The following is a 22,437-nucleotide window of genomic DNA, read 5'->3' on the forward strand; positions in this document are numbered from 1 at the left end:
CCTCCCTCTGGCATCCAGATACAGAGTAGAATGCACGGGGGAGGGGGGAAGAGATAGCAAAGAAAGCACACATTGCTTTCTTCTTTCAGTTTCCACCCTAGTGGTTCCCATCTCTTCTTAGAGAATACGCTCAGTGTTACCAGACAGCTTTGTGATCTCTGGGGTAGAACCCAAACATTCAAAGCTTGGCACTGAATTAGCAAGCCCAAGTCAATCAAGTAAGCTACTTGATAAGCAAGGTCCAGCCTGTTTCTCACTTCCCTGAGTCTGTAATAGCTGCTTCTGTCCTTGCTAGTCTAAATCATCATGAGGCTCTGTATTCAGAATTACCACTCCAAAAAACTTTTTGTTTATTCTCATGATGGAAATAGAACATTGGAAGCAAAGTAGGATGAGAAAAGATACACCAGTTACCCTTCCTCCACACAGACGCTATGGAAAAAAAGGTAACTCACACACCTCTTGCATCACCAGCAAGACTTCCTTTATGGAGTTGAGTTTGGTACGCTTCCAGGTCAGCTTAGAGCAATCTAAAACCATTCTAACACAAAATCTCAGTAAAATTTCTAGCTGGTTTTAATTAATTTCTCTACTCTGGAATAATGTTTTAGGGAGCGAGAAGACAGAAACGAACCCTCTAACGAGACGCTTGACACTAATGAGAGAGCAAAGGATGAGGACAATGTTGGAGATGAATGAAGAAAGAAGTGGGAGGCAAACACCACCCTCAAGATGTAGAAAAGAAAACAACCCCTCTTTCTTACTGCAAGGCAGCTTTGTGAAATAATGAGATGAAATCTAATGGCTCTGCCTTGAAGTTCTGGGAGAGAATATCCTTGTCTCCCTGGAAAGAAGAGCCTAACATACACTGAGTATTAATATATATGCCCATAGCAGTAAAACGCATGTGAGGCACCGTTTCACCCAGTCATCCAAAAATAACCAGTCTTCTAGACTTCCCACTTTCTGAAAAAAGATGTCAGTCAGGTCTGTTTGGAGGACAGAGCTTCCTCTGCATCCCGAGATCCACAGAAGGTTTCAACGTCACCAACTGCAAGCTATCCAGGAAGGGTGGTCTTGTTTATGGTGTTACATAAATGTCACAGTTTACAGCATTGCCTAATACAGAAATTATTTTATGCAGACTGAAGCAAGCCAATTTTTAGGGATATTTTATTGTGTTCTTTGTATATATAATATATGCACATACAAATAAAAATATGGGGGGGGAAAAAATCAAAAATGACCAATGAAAGTCTCCTGTTTTGAACAACATGCTTTGTTAAGATAAGGTAAGAAGTGAGATGGATTTGTAATTGGCAGCTGTTAAGATCTAGAAACAGTCTAGTAGCCTGTATACTGTCAGATGCTGAACTTAGTAGTCCCAGGTCAGAGAGTTCCTAAATACTAATTTTCATTGCATTGTTGGATGGGCAAGTCAGAAATAGTCCACTGGTCCTGCTGCTGCTGCTGCTGAAGAAAATTACATTGGGAGAGCATGTAGATAGCAAGTACATCTTTAACAAAAAAGAGAGAGGGGGAAGGAGAAAAAGAACCTTTTTACTCAAAATTGTAACGATTTAGTTAGAAGCACTGTATGTACAAAACGAGTGCAAATGTGGAGAGAACTCCCTCACTAGTATCTTATCTTTGGAAGAGAACGGACTGTTTTCATCCAGAAGACTGTTGATATGGTATTAAAGCCAATTAAGAGCTGTTTGGTTTGTTTGTTGGCGGTTTGTTTGGTTTTGTTTTTTTTATCAAGAGACATGCCCAATAAATTACTTACACGACAACATTTATCCTTTCAAAGCTCTCTATTGCATCTTTGACTTCAGCAGTTTCACAAACTTACTGCAACGCCTCCCACATACCCTTTGCCCCTAAGCAGTTACTTCTGAATCTGTAACAAAAATATAAACCACATCTTTCAAAAGGAACTAGCTATGGTACTACACATGGTCAGCATTTTCTAGATTTTGAACTATACAAATGAGACTACCAGAACTGTTATTCTGGCTGCCTTTGTTTTACATTGTGCTTAAAATATAATTATTCGTTTGTACTAATGACAACCACAAAGACCAACGACCTGAGTTCTTTACAAAGTACACACAACCTCAAATCTCTCTGGCAACGAACAACCCAAAACGCAACTCAGCGAGATATTCAGAGGTCCTACTCCTCTGCTTAGTTTAGACGCATGACAAAACATTGCAAAAATGGATGACTAAAAAAGAATTTTGCACACAGAAGCTGAAGGCAGAAAAAAACCATGAAGTGTATAGCTCAGAAACAGAGCTGATACGTATTTTATTCTGTTTGGTTACAAGCAAATATAGCATGAATTATCTAATTAGCATTGTAACCATTTTTTTACTGTGAAACAAAAGCTATTTCTTTTATAAATGTTACAGGCATTAGCCAGCACTCTATCCCTGCCAAACACCTCTGCGCTGGGGCTGAAGAGGGCTTCTGCCGAGGGATAACAGCATGTTTTCTCTAAGATCTTAACTGAAAAGTCCAGCAAAAGGACTTGACAATTATCAGAAGTATTTATGGCCAGAAGCTAGCTCTGGCCTCTAAATCATTTTAACATTGTGTCACCTATCCCATACTCTTCACTCTTAGGATAATGAAGCTTAACTGCTGCTTGTCAGCTCAAGTCCTGAAGTAACATTTGCACGTTGGTCATTTTAACCATAAAGAAAAATGCAGATTAGCAAATCTACATTAAGTTACCTGAAGGAAACAGCCACAGAATACAGAAGCAATTACATAATGGCTCCCAAACCCATGCATTCAATTCTCTGTAAGCAGTTTCCATAAGAACTAGCAGGGGAAAAGCAAGAGAGTCAAACCTGACAACTATTAACGCAGAACTACTTACATTCTGCAATGCTAAGCTCCACTCTACCCTGGGAAATAAACTAAGCAACAGCACATAGAGAGATGGTCAAGATACATTTTTTGGCTTCTTTTTTTTTCTTTTTTGTTAAATAAGACTACATGTTGGAAGTTGTGCTTTTATCAGAATGCTATGTGTATTTTTCTTCCATCAATTTGTTAAAATCAGTCAGCCAGAAATACATTTATTCAAAATCCCTATCTTACTCTAAGGTTTTCCTGTGACTGAATTAATTACTTGTGTGTCTTGTATGTCTTTTGACACAGGAATAACTCCAAGAGCTTGTAGTATACTTAAAACTTTAAATTAAATTAAAGAAGCACTAACAAATTTTGCAGGAAAGATGAGGAAAGCTAGCAATATTTACTTAGTTCCCAAGAATTAATGTATGTACACCCAACTTCAATACCCACTTCCCTCAAAAGGTGGAAAATACGCAGCAAATGAATGACCAGGCAGAAAAACAAATTACTGCTTTACCCTTTACACAGCCTATAGCAGATTACTGTTTAGTTACATTCAGCTTTCACATGGAAGAATACACAGGTAGAGCTTTACCTGTGCACAGACAGGAAGAACCAGAACACAAAGATTTAACCCCTCACAAAACCATTTTCCCCATCATCTGCAGGACTGCTAAGACCTGCTACCCTAAGTGGAACGACACTGCAGTAGGATTTTGACACGTCATCACTTAACAAGATTTGTTTTGGTCAGCATACCAAGACATTATTTAAAAATTACCTGGCTTTCCTTCTGACACTAACTCAAGCCGTTTGCTCAATAACGAAGCACATGAAGTAAGCAAAGAAGCCCACTCCATCAGCCTAGCAACCCAGTAAAAAGTAGGCAAGAGAGAAATTTTGCATGCAATTTGAAAAACTGTTCAGCCTCCACTGCTCAAAGCAATTCATTAACCAGAACTATATGACATTTCCCTCTTGCATTGAAAGGGGAGGAATGTCTCCCCAGTACACTGCTCCTTCGCCCCCCAGCTTTAATTGCTTCCATTCACATTAATATTTTTACTTGCTTCCAACATTCTGAAGGCAATACACTTCACAGCTTACTGAGGAAAAAACAGTTCATTATTTATTTCTATTATCAGCCACTTAGCTTTTAAAATTTATTCCTCTCTAGGCCCTTCTCATCCAAGGAACTCAAAGGCCTACTGAAAGCAAATCTGCCATTTATGAGTGACAGAATAAAAGTTAAATGACCACCTGAGTGGAGACACATATCACCACAATGCAGAAGTAGCATGAAGATAAGGAGGAGTCAGGACTCCCAGTCCTTTGATACCCTGCAAGGCAAGTTACTCTCATCAACATCCTTGTTCCCATTTCACCTTCTGGATTTCCCCATTTTTTTATTTTATTCTTTTTTGTTCTCTTCTTCATTTCGGCTTTCTTTCATCTCGGCAAAGTTGCTCTCCTGCCAGCTCTGACTGTACTGCTGGAAAAGGTTTTTCCTTTCCAGGCACAGGACTTCACTGCATTGCATAAAGTTCCTATTAGCCTGCTCCTCCAGCCTGTTTAGGTCCCTGTGTGCAACAGTCCTGCCCTCAAGTGTATCAGCTGATCTCCCAAATCTGGCGTTTTCTGCAGGCAAGAGTGCACTCCATCACCTCCAAACAAGGCTAAATATACTAAACAGGCCATAGGATAAAACTCTCCAGTACCCCACTTGTTACTATCCTCCACGTAGAGTACGACCAAGTTTTATCCATCTGGTTGTTTACCCATCTAGACTGTAATGTCCCAACTTGGGTACAAGTATCCTGTGAAGATCTGCACACCGAAAACCTTGCTGAAGTCGCTGCTGACCACGAACTGTTTTTCCTTTATTCACAAACCTACCATGGAAAGCAACCAGGCCAGCCAAGCACGATTTAGCCCTGGCAAATCCACGCTGTTTCCAGTCTCTCTCCTTCACATACCCCAAAACGTGTTCCAAGAGGGCTCACTCCATGATTTTTCCAAGCAGTCCAGTGAAGCCAAGCAGCCAAGCAGTCTAGTTTCCTAGACTACCCTTTAGGCAGATAGCTGCAACATTTGCCTGACATTGCTGTGGACCTTCTGTGCTCTTTGTGACATTTCAAAGGTGAGAGAACAGCCTCGCAAAGGTATCGGGCAGCTTCCTCAGACACAGGCTCTATGGATTTGTTTGAGTCTGGAACTCCCAACCGATCCCCGTCTCACTCTTCTTTCTGCTACCAACCTTAATGAACTTCAGAGCCACCCTGCAAGGATTCCCCCCCTACCTCTTTCCCACATAACCCCCAAGGTCTGCTCTCATTGCCCTCCTCACCCTTCTCAGGATTTTGAGAAATATTTCCAGTATTAAAAGACACAGAAGCCAGCACTGCCACTACTTATTTTAAGATTCAGTACAGTGCACAATTCAGAACTCAGACAGACAAGAGTTAATTATCTCACAATTCTTGTTGCTAGAGTAACAGCAGTACTTTCCTATTTATTTGTATCATCTGTTGCAGGAAAGGCACCAAGGCAGCTTTCTCTCTGAAGAAGTTCACAGTACAATGAGCAAACCATCAAGATTAACTCTGGATGCGTTGGAACCAGTACTAAATTTATTATAGTCCAACATAAGGGAATTTGGAACTTCTCTCTCCTACATTTCACTTGCTCGCTAGGGAGTGAGGGGAATTGTTTGAAAATGGTAAATAGAGAAGCTTGTGGGAGCTTCTAAGACAGAACCAAGGAAAAGTAAAGGAACAGAGACAATACAAGGTTAGACTAATGCAAGTGTTTGTCAATTTCTTAATTTTACTGAATCTTTGCAATAAAAATCACTTTGGAGCTCATTCTAGGTTGAAAGTGAGGGACGATAATCCTGCAGAAGACATCAAGAGGGCAAAGACTAGATAATATTGTTACTCCCCTGCCCCACTACAGTGCATTTAACCTGCCAAAACCTTTGCAGTCAGCTGCATACACCTCTGTCCATCAACCAGAAATTAAAAATCTCTGATTCACACATATACTTGTGTCGCCTAACTTTTAGGAAAAGCATTAGCATGTTTAAATTCAACTAACAGTTCAAAAAGCACAGTCCTTCTGTGTTAATTATGCAGCTTTTTTAAAAAGGTACCAGAAACAGAAAGCTACAGGTATTCTGCAAGGGAATCCAGACGAGTCTTCTTTGAATACAAGGTTTTTCATTCCCCGAACGCAAATTTTTACTTGGAAGACCTTCAGCACACCACTATCTGACCGTGGTGGCGCAAGCCAGAGTCCCTGAAATGGAAGGTGGTTTTCTATTTGGGTATGACTCAGCACAGACCTCACACTACGTAGCTGGCAAAGAATGCACCCAGCGGAAGGAATATCAGCTGTGACATCTATATGACCAAGGACCACAGCACGGCTTCCTCCAGTCTGACAGGCACCTGACCAGCAAAATCCAACACCTGGTATTTGACATGCCCACCCCCTGAAAGCCCCCACCAAATTACCGCCTGCCTTCTATCTTTAAAGATATTGATGACTGAGGTATTTCTAAAGAGGTGATAAAGATGAATCTTACTTAAGACACAGCAAGCATTCTCTGATAATTTGTTATAATGCAGATTCTGAAACTGGCACGTGTTGAGCATCCAGACCTCACGAATTAAGAGATTCTTGGGCTCCCCTCCCACACCCCACTTACTGTCCAGCTTGTTTTCTCACACTTGGGAGGGCAGAAGGGACAGTTGTTCATTATGTGAGAGAGCAGCTGGAATGCACACAGCTCGCCTGGGCACAGACAACAAGCTGGTCAGTAGCTCCTGGGTTAGATACAGACCACAGCCCAACCCTGGTGACATTCTAGCAGACGACTGCAGCCAACAGCCTTATCCGAAGGAAGCACACATGGTCTTCTTCAGACAACTGGAAGAAGCCTGACACTCCCCATACAAGTGACTGAGGAGCCAAGGAGGAGAGGCGCTCTCTGCTGGACCTCATACTTACAAACAAGAAATAACTGGTCGGGGATGTAAAGGCTGGGGGGCAAACTTAGCTTCAGTAATCATGCGATAGCAGAGTTTGGGATCCTAAGAGGAAGGGGGAAAAAAAAGTAAAAAGGAGGATCACAACCCTGGACCATAGGAGACCAACGTTTGGCCTTGTTCAGAGATCTGCTTGGAAGAATCCCATGGCATATGGTCCTGAAGAGAAGAGAGGTTCAGGTGAGCATGTTGGTTTTTCAAGTATCAACTCCTCCAAGGTAAACAGGAAAACAAGCAGAGGCTGACCCAAAGAGCTTCTGACAAAATTCACCCATAAACAGGAAACATAGAGGAAAGTAGCAGCAGGGACAAGCCATCTGGGAGAAATGCTGTATGAGTCTGCAGGTACGCGATTAGGGCTAAATAAATAAATAAATAAATAAATCAATCAATCAAAGCCCATGCAAAGCTAAATTCAGTGAAGCAAATAAAGGGCAACAAGTTGGATTTCAGTGGGGCATCTGGAGCAAGGAGTTGGTCATAAAGGTCAAGGAGAAGGTTAAGGGACTGAATGCTTTCTTTGCTTTGATCTTTACTGGTAAGATCAGCATTCCAAAACAAATTCAAACTGAAGACACCAATACCAGCTATTATTGTATCTACAGTATATATGTGTATATATATATTTAAGAGACAATTTCTGCTAAATCAGAGTACAATGCAGTATTAAGAATATCCATAGCTTCAGAAGAGACAGTGGTCAAATAGGAACTTCTTGTGTATATCTAGCTTCTATAGTTTATTGAAAGGAGAAAGTGGACAAGCCAGAAATGCACAACTAAGTCAAATCGATTACTTCAACTACACAGAAGCAGTAACTGCTGCTTGTTCTACATAAACATGCTTTATTTTTTCAGTATCAGTTACATACTCAGAAGGTGAAAGAACATGACTACAGGCTAATGTACTGTTGTCAGACAACACAGGCTATTGTGTTACCAAGACCTTCAGACAACAGTTCCCCCAGCCAAAACCTTTACAGTAGAGAGCAGTAACACATAATTCAACAGTTCATCTACTATTTGAATAACAAGAACAAAAATACATATTAACTTCCTAATTTGTATGCAAAACCAGGATGACTTTCACCCATTACTGTTACGGGATCGAGTAAGCTACACTAATAGGAGGATAGAAAGTCAGGTCTGATAGAATCTGTTAGACCTCTCCTTTAAAAAAATCAACTCTTTAGTTTAAATTTGCATGGAACCAATATATCACATGCAGAGAATATCGAGCTACTGTTAGTTTTACCATGTGGAAAGTACATGCTTAAAGCTCCCAGGATGCATTACTCAAACTCTGCCCAAGAGCCATTCCACCTTTACTTGGTTTTATTGCCCTTTGAGAATTGTCACACAAATAGGGGGGAATTCTGTTCCAGTTTGGATACCAGTACTATTTCTTGCACTGAACAAGCGTGCTAGGGTTGTAAGTCACCATCTTTCCATTACCTTTACTTATAGGAGAGAATCATTAAAGGAGAGATTCATTACTGCATTGTGCTTATTAAGCAGAATTTTTTTTTCCCAAGAAATTAGAGTTTCAAATTGCAGAACAGCCAGGAAAGCAGAGCTTCAAAATTAAAGGATTTTCTATCATCCTCCAAAAACTGTTAAGAATCCCCCTCAATATAGGCAGAATAATAGCATTAAATGGGCCACTTCAGGTTTGTGTACTCATTCTCATTATACATAACTTATGGTTTTCACCACAAAACAAAAAAACCCAAAAACTTGGCTATTACAATAAGACAGTTACTACCCTATAACTGCCACTGCCTACAGTATGTAACTAGGTGTTCTACAGCTTATGCATTATTTTAAGTTGCAGGTGATAGGGTACAGACATTCCATGGAACCCTAACTCTTTATTTCTCCATGTCCACTCAGATGCTTTATCTCAGTCTTAAAGATATGCAATACCTTAAGTATAGCAACAAATGCTCTGAGAGTTGTGTAGTTACACTGATACTGAACAAATATTTTAACAATAATGAATTCTCTTCTCATGAAACTTCTACTGGCAACACTGAAATCTGAAAACAATTCAAAGACTGTAGTTCTGTATATTTTGAAATATCAATGCAGTAATGGCTGTCAGTTAAGAAACTTAAAAACTCGATCAACTCTATTCCAACGCACAGAAGCCTTTACCACTACTAAACACACACCCTTATTCCATTACCATTTCCAGATTCTTCACTGGTAAATCTCAGTCTTAGGGCTTTATTGTTCCTTATTTGGTGAAATTTAGCAGGTAGAACAACAGCCTCAAAGGAAGGAAATACAGAATCATTCAGGAAAATTCAGTGATAAGCAAACTGTTAGGTAACAGACATCAAAAGGGTTCAATGCAACACCAGAAGGGCCTCAAGTGGCCTTTACAGCAACTGTTACAGGTTTACAACTAAACGAGCAATCGGCTTTTTTTGACATATGGATGAGCACGCTCAAGTTTACTCATAAATGTGTTGACCTCTTATTTGGGTTGGGATTTGGGTTCCCTTTGGTTGGTTGGTTTTTCCTATTATTCAAAAGAATGAACTACCTAATTTTGAGGTTCAGTTCCTGCAAGGAATAAAATAACTAATCTTCTCGCAGCTAGTTGCTATGGAAATAGTGTTTCATAACTGGACCTCTGCTGGAACAAAATGTAGAAACAAATAACGAGAAAAAAAGCTCTTATGCCTGAGAACCAGCTGCTTTAAGACATGTGAACTAAGGAGAAGGTTCAGTCAAACAACTTTTGGGGGGGACTTGTACCTCCATAAGACAGAGCATCTAACTTCATAATGATATGTCAGACGGTCTGTGCCCTTGTTTTCATGTGCCCTCAAATAACTGTGACTGGTATCTACTGAGCCTCACTAAACTTGTGAAATTATAACTACATATTAATGCACCAGTTCAAATTTTATATTATTTTCAAAAAAACCCCCACACCACCACTCCAACATCTACATTCCTCCACAGTCTGTAAGTTTGAGGAATATACATTTTTTTAAACAGAAAACTGATGCAAATGGAAAAAAATATCTCCATTGTACTTGATCCTCATGTAGATAGCCTGTGCCTCTAAAAGAACATTAATAAATGGTTACATTTGCCACCACATTTCTTTGTAGAGATTCATAGAAGAAATCAAGACAAAAAAAACCAGACTTCCTCAGCTAGAACTGAGAGGTTACAGAAAACCTTTGAGGCTGCTAAACCTTTACTCCTCCATCAGTTTTTGGGAGAAGAGACTGCATACACTGAAATTCTACCTTCCACATGCAGAAGAGGGGAAGGAGGTTATTAAGAAGAAATAAAGCACTTGTTTATAAAGTCACACTGGCCACTAAAGGATTCTTCAAATTCAATTATATTGACTACTCAATTTTGATATTTACACTCCATCCACTAAGAAACAGAACTAGTACGGCATGTATTTTTAAAGGGAGAATGTGGCTGTCAGGTCCCTTCAAAATACATTCTTCTGTAGATAACAAACAAGATTTTCATCTTCTTTAAATTCAGTCAACAGTTTTATCATTCTAACAAGAGCTTGAGCTGTCAAGGGTTGCACATAAGATGAAAAAGTGCAGTCTGGAGAAACTGCTGGTTATCTTAGGGAAAACAAGAAGAATTAGGATTTACAGCTGTCCTGGATATAAAAAAGATTTTCAGTTACTGGAAGACTTGGATAGTTCAGATGCACTTTTTATCAACCGAGTAACTCCTCTTCCTCTCATAGTACTTGTTCCAAAAAGGGAAGTCTTCACACCACTTGGAGGATCACCTATTAAATTAAATGCAGTTTGCAAATCAGAACAGCCTTTAAAGCTTGCATAATTTAATGAACTGTTCTTCGTATGCTGTGGACATGAACCTATTCAATAGCTCTAATACAAGAAGTAAAAGACAAGGGTTGTGTCCTTTATAAACACCAACACCATAAGATCTCAAGATTTATGATCAGAACAGTTTTACAGATTAATTCAGCATGTATTTTACATGCAAGAAAATAAGCTGCAAACTCAGAATTCTTAGTTGCTTGTCTTGCAAACTTGCCTCTGTTCCTTAAGAGCAAGAAGAGTACTTTAAAGATAGCCCTGCCCCAAATCACCTAAGCATACGAGAACAAACTTCATGTAGCAGAAAAAATGAACGTTATAAATCAGAAAGCAAAAAACCTGAATTTTTAGAGATTTTTTTGACCGTAAGTGTCCAGTAAGAAAAGGGCAGTTCTTTTTATGTCTTCAGAAATTCAGCACAATACATATGCAGTAACAAGTGTACCTCACACAGAGATGTCTGAGCTTTATGTCACCGACAGGCAACATCTAAGCCCAGAAATTAGAAAAAGCAGCAGCCGGATTAAGTTTAAATACCTTTTTCACCTTACAAACGTGAAAGTTTCAAACTCACAATTAGAAGGGACACGCTCTTGATCCTGACTTGGAGAAGCAAAATGTCTCTCACATCCAGAATGCTCAGCCTTCATTTTCTGTATGAAGAAATAAATATTCAAAATAATGTATGTGTCTTCTAAAATGCAGTGTATGCATCCATGTATGAAACCTACAAATGATGTTCAAAAATCACAAGAAATTACCCAGCCTGAGATTAGTTTTCGTTTATCAGTCTGCCCAATGTATGCCATAAAAGACAGCATTCAAAGAGAAAATAGCAAACATGAAATTGGCCAAGTTTGAATACTTGAGTCACCAAGCAATAAAACAGGAGATCAGTTTAAAGAATCTGACCTGAAAACGCTCAGCATCCAGTACCACCATCTTATTTGTGCTTCCACCATAATTCAAGTCTTGAATAGGCAGGTGAGCTGCTGTCAATGGGACTCCATACACACCAGCCAGAGATTTACTGATGCAGTAACTAGAGCAAGAAAAAAAAAACTAAACAACAAAAGTTTGGGCAAGAGAGCTGCAACATTCAAGTATGGCAGCATGGCATTTTTAGTACTTCAGCTGGTAAACGAAAGCAACCGCAGACTGGGAGATGCAGAGCAGATGGCAGAGGGCAGAAGGACATCATCACAGCACTAAGCAGCTACCTCGCACCCTTCCAACACCACCAGCTCCCTATGCACGAAATTAAAACAACTGCTTCTCCACACTATCAAATACAGCCACTCAGAATTGTGAAAAGCCACGTTTTTTTGTTGAAAGGCACAGCAGGATGGAACAGGAGTTTTCTGAATGAAAGACTATTCATTATTATCTCTGAGAACTCTGCTACTACTACTGACTGAGATCTTAAATGGCATTCCCTTGTTTCCCAACTATTTACTTTCCCTTTCCCCACACCAAAAAGATTATAGAATCTTATGTATCTACATTATATATAAAGGCAGTGTGAGTTTCCACAGTAGAGATAACTGGAATACAATCATAGAATGGCCTAGGCTGGAAGGGACCTTAGAGATCATCCAGTCCAACCTCCCTGTCATGGGCAGGGACGCCACCTCTCGACTAGACCAGGCAACACACGGGGACGGAGCGGGAAGATACTGTGGATTTCTCACCAAATGCAGGTATTATAAATCTCTGAAAAGAAAGAGTGAATCCTTCTGCAGTTAACACTTCTCTGAACTTTTCAGTAGTAAGTGGAGCTAGTGAAAGGATGATTGTAGAGTGACAGACATTACTATCACAGAAACTGCATTGCATCTAAATGCTAATACTCAGAGCATACCTCTAAGCCATATAAACAAAGTTAAACAGAATAAAATCTTGGGAGTACAGGGAATAAATAGAAGTTGGGATCTAGGACTACAGCACTCCAGGCAGTCACAGAAGACAGAGCTAAAAATGTGTTTATAACAAAGCTCATCATACTGGGAATAACTCCTTAGCCATACTCACGCAACTTTCTTACAGGACGCCAAAGCACAGTGGACTATTTCGTTCTCTTCATGCCACTTGCACCTACATGAAATGAAATTCAGGCTTATTTTAGAAACACTGAGATCGTTAATCAACATGAGTTGCTGGTCTGGTCAGAAGGATCAGGAACAAATAGTGAAGATGTTCCCTTTTTGCCTCAGTGACCATGGAGTACCTTTAAAATTTCACACAGGACTAGCATTCAGTAACTAAGCTCTAAGTGGTTTATGTAGAGTTAAAAGGTGTGCTAACAGGTAACCTACCTCATGCCGAGGGAGGGTAAAAGCAGAAAAGAGACTCTTGTAGCAACAAATGGAATTTAAATTTCAAGTTTCCTGTTAATGTGAAATAGTCCCTCTTAGAATAAGTATCCCCACTTTCCTCCCCAAATGTGTATTTTAAAGTAAATTTTCCATTCTTGTTAAGGTCTCTCACCAGTGTAAATATACTCATGGAAATGGAAAACTGCCTGAAGATTAAGTGACAGTTATCCATCCTATGGATCCTAAAATTCATACTGTAAACAGATTTCCAAGAATATCTTTTAAAAGATCTCCTAAAATTTATGATCGAATTATTGGGTCTTTCTTAAAATAGCAGAAGAATGTGAAAGCAGGAAAAGCTTTACCATTCAAGTCACAGGGCAGAGCAGGAGGAAGGAAAAAATCCTATGAAGTAAACAGGATTTCAGATATGTAATAAAGAACACTCATTCCAGAGGAAAAAAAGATAGGATCTAGGATCTAGCTTAATGCTTACGCTTGGAAGTTTTATTTATATCACTGGCAAACATACTTTGTCCCTCATCACAGTAGCAGCACGAGGCTTTTGATGTGCAGTGACAGGCTGCACCCAAATCACACTTTTAAGAGTCTGAACCTTCTCGCTTGTGTCATTTCCAGTTAAACACCACAACATACTTTATTCCCCCCTTCTACCTCCTCCCTTAAATTAGACCTTGGACTCAGCATTAAAAAGTCATCTATCCTTACACTTCTTTTGGGAAAGTATTTTTCATTTTCAGTTGTACTCACGATGAGACACGAAGCATTTCTGATGAGGTGGCTTGCAAAACGTTCCAGCCTAGCAGCACACAAGCTGTTTGTACGGCATCAATGTATCAGCGTGCCCTAACACAGATTTCCACAAAGAATCCAACACACCTGGTATTACTTGAGAAGTCCCACAGGACACCATCCAGTTCTCTACACACCCAAGTCTTGGACAGCTCCTTTTGGTATTTTTTCCAGTACAGTTCTACTATCAGGTCTTCTACAGCAAGAAGCTCCAGCTGGCTCTCAATGCCTACAGCTCAGAGAAAATTCAGGTCAGGAGAACGGAAGACGCAGCGTATTTTCTGCTCAGCTCACTTCTCAGTCAGTCCCTGCTCCCTGTCCAACCTTTCAGCAGAGCATCAAAGCTCTTGTAAACCTTAGGTTATTCCACCAGTGGTTCTAATAAAATCTGGCTTCCTGGCAAAGTAGATCATCCTATATTCCCATAATTCTCTCAACCTCAGTAACTATGCATCCTACTTGCTGGCTATCTCTCCTCAGAAGCTGTTAGTTTTCCCCTACGGTGTTACCACATGCTCACTGCCCCCATCACCTCACTGCCTCTAGTGCTCCTGTAACTGGCTGAGCAATAAACCTGTCTTAAGGCCAGAAATCTACCTGGGCAGCAGTTACTCTACAGATGTGCTCAACAGCCAGCTAGCTGATCCTGCTCCTGTTTCACTGTCACTGCCGGGGAGGAAAAGAGGAGGAAGAAGCATTCAAAACAGTTCTAGCTATCAGTACTAGCTTTTATGAAACCCTTGAGACCCAAACAGTCTCAGAAAAATAGAGCTGCCCATGATACATTACTGTTCATTCTTGGGGAGGGAGGGGAGGCCAAAAGCGATCCATTTCCCACCTGTTATGCTAGCCATTCGATTGAGACACCAGTTAACTTGGAATCTGTCACTAGACTAGAGGAAAGAAAAATTCAGTCACATCAAAGTACAGCATATAATTGTTATCTGCAAGACTTCTGACTACATCTGAAAAAGTCACCTCCAAGACAAAATTCAATGTTTGTGGGACTGAAGGTACACTCTTCCTGAAAATTATCTTGAAGAAAAACCAAATGCCATGGAGGCTTTCCCACCAAAACCCAGAAGAAATCTTGGGCCGGTGCTTGGAGACGAGTTAAAGGTCAACCCATACTGTGGGTATCTCCATTAAGTACCCCCAGTTTTTTCAACATGTATTTCTTCAGAGCTCTGTATCTATAGATGGAGTCCAAGATCTGGACCCTCATTGCCTTTTTAAGGATTAACTTAAGGCTCAAACGGAATCAAAACTGATATAGCTGTCATAAAGCTTAAACACCTCTGAATCCTAATGTTTTGCTTTGTTCATTGGTGAACGAAACTTTAGTAAAAATCAAGGTGTACGGTATTCTCATTGGCAAACAGTCAGAAAAATGTACAAACATCCCTTAGAAAAACAGGATTGTGTGGCAATTACTCAGCACAATCAATTTAAGTCAAGATTAAAAGCCTTTAACCCAAGTCAAAACAGCATCAGAGACCAAGTGAAATGCTCATCAGCAGACTCAAGTGACAAGCGCAGGCTGAAAATAAGGAGGCTGAAAATTAGGTCTCTGCTTTATAAAAACGTCAGCTTCTAGGGGCCATTCCTTACTGTGTGGAACTGGGAAACTTTTTTCCAGAGCGTCTTTGCCCACTGATTTACTTCACTCTAAAACCTACTCAGTGTGTATCTCCTTTGTCATCTAACAGAAATGAAATGTGGGGTTTCGATTTAGAGTATCTTACATTGACTTTGACCATACCCTGCAGTGAAAGCGAGGCCGAAGACCTGTGACTGGCTGGACAAAGTCAAGTAGTTCTTGTAAGACAACTGTGTAAGAAGTACGTGGAAGAGGAAATCCAGACATAGGGATCTTATGAGTGGCATCACCTGAGGGGGAAAAGAAGAAAACAAAAAAATCAAACCAACTTATGGGAAGTCTTGTATCCATAAATGACAGTTTTCCCCTCCTTCGTATCTTTTTATATACATATATGTACACAAACACATACAACTCCTCTTCTGTACTGGCAATGTGTGTGATATTAAAATCTATTAAAATCTTATTAAAAATATTAAAATCTCATTAAAATCTATTAAAATCTTATTAAAATCTATTACAGCTATTAAAATCTTGCTTCCCTTAGCATAAGACTGGTGAGTCTGGGCTGCAGGGACACACATACACACTTACGTCTTTTAAAAGGCCGTTATCTAAGTATTTGCCATAGGAAAACACGGGCCAAGTTTGTTCCCACTGTACACAACAGGAGGAAGTGTCTTCATAGAAACAAACTGGAATCTATAAACATTACTTAAAAGTCACAAGGGAAACAAGGCAGGCCAAGCCAGGTACAACAATGGTATAAATACTCCAACTTTGTTGATACATGTAAAGCTGCAAAACCCTTATGATTTTTAAATACAAACTAGTATCTTCGAGTTACCCTGTGCTATCAAGGGAAGGACACTCTGCTCAGACAGGCTTGAAAGCCTTTAAAGCCATACAACGACGTCCCGTTTAAGAAGAACATACTCTGGTTATTATTGAATTAACTAGGAAAGCAGAATAAAAATAACTTCCACTGGCAAAACCATTTTGGGTGAAGTGCTCTGCCATTTGGGAGTACAAACATAGGAAAAGGTATCTGTTCTGTCACTCCTTTCTCTCTGAAACTTGACAGAAGGAAAAAAATGTAGTCTTATAAAATACTTGGATACAGATCAGATAACCTGAATTTAAAACTGTACACCTTTGCACACCATTTTTTTTCTCCAATGATACTCACTAGCAGCCTGGCAGTGGTACCGAAAACCACACGGTGGTTCTTCTGAAAAAGAGTAGGAGAGGTGAGGGGAAAAGGCAAAAAAAAACGAAAAAAAAAAACCAAAAAACAATCATCCAACCTCCACAATGACAGATCTTTAACTCTCCATTATGCACCATAGTTTCTACAGAAAGAAACAGCTTCATCCTCTCTTGTGCTCTTGTACAAGTGGCACAACTACTTTTGAAAAAGTTATTTTCAGTCATATGCATTGTAAAACACAAAGTATATTGTATAGTGTGTGCGTTTAGATCCAATCAAGACAAACTTTCATCGGCACAAAATATAAAGAACAAACACCTGAAGGTCCTCCTGCATTTAGCATCTATTCTACCCTCTCTGAAGCTTCATGCAGTTCTCGTGCTTAAATAGACCTCTTAAAATACTACAACAGTGCCGATGGTTTCTGAAGAAGCCCAACGACTTAATAGTCAAAAGAATAAACCTGTCTTAATACCAGAAATCTACTCTGGGCAGCAGTGAGTGACACCAGAAAGTCTTCCTCTCACCGCAGAGCAAGAGGAACTACTTCTGTCCCTTCCTTGGAGCACACCTGGATCTATGAAGTGATGGAAATCAGCCATGATGCCATCCTGCAGCGAGTATTTGACACACCCAATCTCGCAAGGAAGGAAGCGCTGTTCACAGGGGGGTGGCAGCTTGCCATGGCTGAAAATGTTCAGGAAGTAGAAGACATCTGCAATCACAGCTGAAAGAAAAAAGAAGAAAAATCCACACCACAAAAACAACAACAAGAAAATCGCAAATTTTCAGCATGTAACCACTAGAGGTTACAGTAAAGCCACCCTGGCCTCACCTCATCCAGTGAAAGCTTCAGTACGTTTTATCATGCAAGTCAGTAAAGTCGGGTTATGGCCAAGTGAAACACACAGATCTTTCTCTGTGTCTGAAATGACAAAGTAACTAATACTTATGCAAAAGTCAGGCATATCAGTAGTCCTGGTAAATCCTCCATAGATGTTACTGTGTGTAGAGATCAGGGGAAAAAACAAATTAAAAATAAAAGCAATTTAAAAAAAAAAAAATCAGATCCACATTAAGAAGCCTGAAACCCAAGAGGAACCACTATCTCTTTTTATGATAGATGCCTTCACCCTCTAGGAAAAAAAGGTTAAAAATTTTTTAAAAAAATAAATTGATAGCTGCAAAGCATCCTCACAAGCCCAGTTCACTAACTTATACAAGTTAAATGAGCTGGTAATAATCTTCTGGGTAAGACAAGACAAGAAATCAGCTAATTAAAAGGACTGCTTCTCCTTCGCTAAATGAGCTCCCAAAGAAAGTGGCATAAATACCCAAGGCAAACGTTAAGAAATAAATTTATCACTTACTAATTTTAAAAGTATCCAATGATGAAAAATATTCCACAGTACACCTTACCCCTTCTCTTCATGAATGTCACATAATGTTCTCACAGAAGCTTAAGGTAGCTATTTAATCCTCAGCCTTAAATTCTGATCCTCATCAAAAAGTCCTACTTGTTCTATTAAATAAGAGAGATGCACAATCATTTCTACACAGAAAGAACGCTGTGTGGCAGACCTTATGGCACTTAACACTACTTAGCTGTCCTAAGCTGGAATGCTGGTGCTCTCTTACATGAGTCTTAAAACTCTACAAGCTGCAGGGTCATAGGAAAGACACCTCTCCTACCCGAGTCTGAACCTCTTTCCTTACGAAAAAAACCGCATATGGCTACAGGGAACCATGCAGGGCTTTTACTGAGAAATATTACGGAGCAGCAACATAAAACACATCTCAATTATCCTTTACCACTATCCCTCTCATACAGTTTAAAGATCAACTGTGTCCATTCAAGTCATCATGCTCAGCCTGATTAAATTTGCATCACAATGACAGGGGAGCACGACCTCTGGCAGGGAGGATGCTAACCGGTATTACCCTTTTTATGGAGCTTCTCTTTCCTGCCTCTCCATAACCATGTGTCCAGGGTTAGGGCTGGGCCAACCAGCAAACACTGGCAGATGCTCTCTAACCCCTCCCCAAAGGGAAAGGGAATGAGGCAGAGAGACTTGCAGATCATAAAAGAAAACTAATAACAGCTTTAATAAAACAAGAAAAGTACTAACAAGGAAATAATTAAAATAATGAACTATCTACAAATACATACAAATCTGATATCGAATCCGACTACCCCCCGCGGCCCCCCACAGCAATCCCCACTGATGCTGCAGAGCAGGCGGCACCGAGGAAGCCCCAGGCTCAGCGACAGAGGGGAGCTGGATTCAGGAACTCAGGACCAAAGGCAGAAGAAAAGGCATAGTCCTCCTCAGACACTGGCCACCAGAGCAAGAGAAAAGAGGTGCTTAACCCCTGTGGATCCCTCAACTTTATACTGAATATGACATATATGGAATGGAATACTTTTGTTGATCACTTGTCCTGCCCATTTCTCCCCACAGATGCAACTTCCCAGAACTCCCAACAAGATCCAGCAGTGACCTTGGTCACTACAGCAGCAAGTATAAGCCTTTCTGCATTTCAGTCCCTGGCAGTAACTGAAAACATGAGGAATTACTGCTTCTAGCCGGCACTGTCTGCGAAAACATGCTGCTGACTTCAGAAAGTGCAGCCTCTTGGAAGAGACTGAGCTGAAAAGTAAATTCGCGGAACAAAATTGGTTCTGTCTAGCTCAAACCAGGACACCGGGAAAACATGAAAATAGTTCAAGAGACTTGTTAAGTAAAAGGCTTGAGCTGAGACTTAACCACACATCAGATACAGCTTGTATCAACTGCCTGTGTGACTCATCCTGTAAGCACTACCATTTACCATTTTTCGGAATAATGTAATATTCACTGGGGAAGAGACTACAGATGTGTTCATTATTCAGTTCTAATTAAGACACTCATCTGAAGAGAGGGTACAGATAAGAAAGGTTTAGTTTTCAAGAGTTCTTTCAAGAAGGAAGCAAAGGCAGGATGTTAAAGAAGCACTGACAAAGTACATATCCCTTCTTTGACTCTTTCAAAGAGCACAGGTCATCGTTTTATTTAGTACCTCTACCACACAAATTTTGAAATTTGATATCTAACAACTCTTCACCCCTTAGAACTGGTCCAAAGATTCTTTTATGCTGAACTTGGATTAGGCCTTGTAAATCATAAACAGAGGAGTTGAAGAAATACCTTTTCCTTTAAAAACTTTAAATATTACACAAACTATTAGTGGCTATACTCCATCAAGCTAAAAAAAACAGAAGATAAAATTATTTCAGGGAGGAGGGGGAGACAAGCCAGGACAGACACAACATTTACACCGACTTCCCTCTATATTACAAAAGGCCTTTTCACAGCAGTTTAAAGCAAACAAACAGTTGACACAGATGGCTATTAGCAAAAGTAAACACCTTTGTATAGGTACCATTCAGAATATCTATAAAGGGGAAGCTTTTATCTACCAGGATCAACTGTTTAAAGATTACTATACCCTCATCATTCTTCCAAGACATAGCAGAGGCATCTGGAAGAGAAGTAACACTGAACATCTTTGTGGTTGGATAAGCAGGAGCTGGATGAGCCGGATCACTCATCTGGAAAAAGATGAGAAAGTTAAAAAAAATTTTTAAAAAACAGAGTTTACTAACACCCAATAAAGTCCTTCACCCCCTTATATCTGAGGAAAGCATAATATCCACTAACAGCTATGGTTAGGTGGCACAAGTCTGCAGGTTATATAAAAGGGCTTGTGTACTTGCAAACCAGGAAGGCAAGATTTCTCTTCTATCAAGAAGAGAAATACATATCTTAGTACCTTGGTAAAGTCACTCCAGACAAAAATAACTGCAGCTAAATTTACAAAATGTAATTTAACATACAAAATATAAGAGACACAAAGTATAAGAGAGATATCGAGGTGTTGGAGTGAGTGCAGAAGATGACCAAAACCCTTCAATACACAAAATAACTGTGGTACAACTGTCATTGTACATGGGGGCTATTAATAAACTGAGATCACATATAATCTCATAAATACACACTTTCTGATTTTCACTGACAGACAATAAGAATGATTTTCTTTATTTTGGTAAAGCAATTATTCCTTTCCCTAATTACAGCTTCCTAAAATGCTACCGCTTGTGGAAGGAAATACAAAAGCCTCCATTTATGACTTAGCTGTAGCTTTCACATAGCTCTCCATTATATATGAAAATGGAGCTTCATTAATTACATACCCCTAGCCTGCTAAATAACATGATCATCAGGTTTTAAGCAGCTCTTTCCTATACAGGCAGGTCCCCAAAAACCAGAAAACATTGCCTAACATCTTCCTACTAGGCTAGATAGACCAAATCAACTAATCCAGATTTACTAGTTACTCTAAACTACAATCATTCTGCTACTCTCTCTGGCATCACGCAAGTGTTTTAAAGTCCTAAAACTTACCCTCACCAGCAATTCATAGTCAATATCTAGTAATATGGCAGGAAGTAAATGCAGTATTATCCATTTATTCAATCAGGCTCTTCGCTTTGACACTCAAGTTTTTACACTGCTAACCAAGACTGGAATAAAATTAAGCTTTCTGACACCTCACGTAATTCAACCTCTGATGCAAACTATGCTTCAGGAAACCAAACTGCTGGGAAAGGGAGCAAGACAGATAGAAGCAAAAGAAAAGAAATATTTTTTCAATAATCAGTAGAAGAGTTCTGTTTAGCACTATTTGTGACCACAATCACATTCAGCTTAAGCTAACCGCTTCCTTCTATATTGTTGAATTTTGTCCTCCACCATAACATTACTATCTCTCTGTAATCAAACCAACCTAAAAATAATGGCAAAGTGTAATTACTCTTCTTGTGTGGGGGTTGCAACATTTCATCGACCTGGACCACCCCACAGTCACTCAAGAATGCCAAATCAGCTGCGTCTAAGATGTGGTTTCAGGCCAATAGATAAGAACAACCTAAACTAAGGACATCCACGAAGCAAAAGCAACATGAACCTATGACCCAAAGTCTTCTCAACTTACAACACTATAAATAAAAAAAACAAACAACACATTTTAAGTCAGTCACTGTAAAGTACTGTCTAACAAAAACCTAAGTTGCTAGAAAACTGCATTTTACTTGGTAAAAGCGCCCAAATGTATAAGCTGTGACAGTTTTAAAATGGCATAGAATATTCACAGAATCACAGAATTGTTGAGGCTGGAAAAGACCTCTGAGGTCATCAATATTCCCACCTTCAATTCAAAGGAGAACAACTTTCTGCATAATCTCCATACCAGTATGGATTACCACAGGAGCTACAGCCTTGGGAGGCTGTGGAGAGCAGGTGATCTTCCACGGCATCAGGGCTGACCAAACCCCAACACCACTGACTCTCCCTCTTATTTTGTTATATTGAAGAAGCTCTTTCCTGGCATTTACCTCTTCCACTGTTTTCTGAGAGCCTTTCTGTTCAGTGCACTTCCGAGTCCTCTCTCTGTATACCATCTTTTCCTCCTTTGTCAGCAGCTTGAGGGAAAGCAAACAGTTAAAAAAGGTTTTTACTGCTTTTTTTCTAGCGGTCCCGCAAACCAACAAACTCCACTTAAGAAATTAATTGGGCATTTCCAAAGGAAATGGCCAGAGCCACCAACTCCTAAGACTGACTAAAGCGTTTCCAGTTTGCCTTCCCCCTAGGGAAGCCACCTGTTTCGATTCAAAACCCCCAGCGAGCAAGCACCTGCTCTCA

The 22,437-nt window shown here is 39.9% G+C and overlaps 2 protein-coding genes across 2 annotated transcripts in view; one reads left to right on the top strand and one right to left on the bottom strand.

Annotated features, from left to right (window-relative positions):
* The window catches only part of GPA33 (glycoprotein A33 (transmembrane)), a gene marked incomplete at its 5' end in the record, with an annotated part of 4,939 nt that extends 4,240 nt beyond the window's left edge, over positions 1 to 699 (top strand). Inside the window, one exon of the mRNA XM_009875989.1 lies at positions 612 to 699. Within this exon, the coding sequence (XP_009874291.1) occupies positions 612 to 699 (88 nt within the window). The remainder of the gene's footprint in view (positions 1 to 611) is intronic.
* A 9,888-nt stretch (positions 700 to 10,587) lies between these two features.
* MAEL (maelstrom spermatogenic transposon silencer) lies at positions 10,588 to 22,217 on the bottom strand (the record flags this gene model as incomplete). Its single annotated transcript, XM_009875991.1, has 11 exons — positions 10,588 to 10,703; positions 11,333 to 11,411; positions 11,671 to 11,800; positions 12,790 to 12,852; positions 13,974 to 14,115; positions 14,725 to 14,779; positions 15,649 to 15,776; positions 16,676 to 16,717; positions 17,268 to 17,423; positions 20,186 to 20,288; positions 22,131 to 22,217. Coding segments are annotated over 11 exons (1,101 nt in total), but the record flags the coding sequence as incomplete, so codon positions are not given.
* Between the last annotated feature and the right edge of the window lie 220 nt (positions 22,218 to 22,437).

Source organism: Apaloderma vittatum, unplaced genomic scaffold (genome assembly GCF_000703405.1).
Source record: "Apaloderma vittatum isolate BGI_N311 unplaced genomic scaffold, ASM70340v1 scaffold16159, whole genome shotgun sequence".
NCBI lineage: Eukaryota > Metazoa > Chordata > Aves > Trogoniformes > Trogonidae > Apaloderma > Apaloderma vittatum.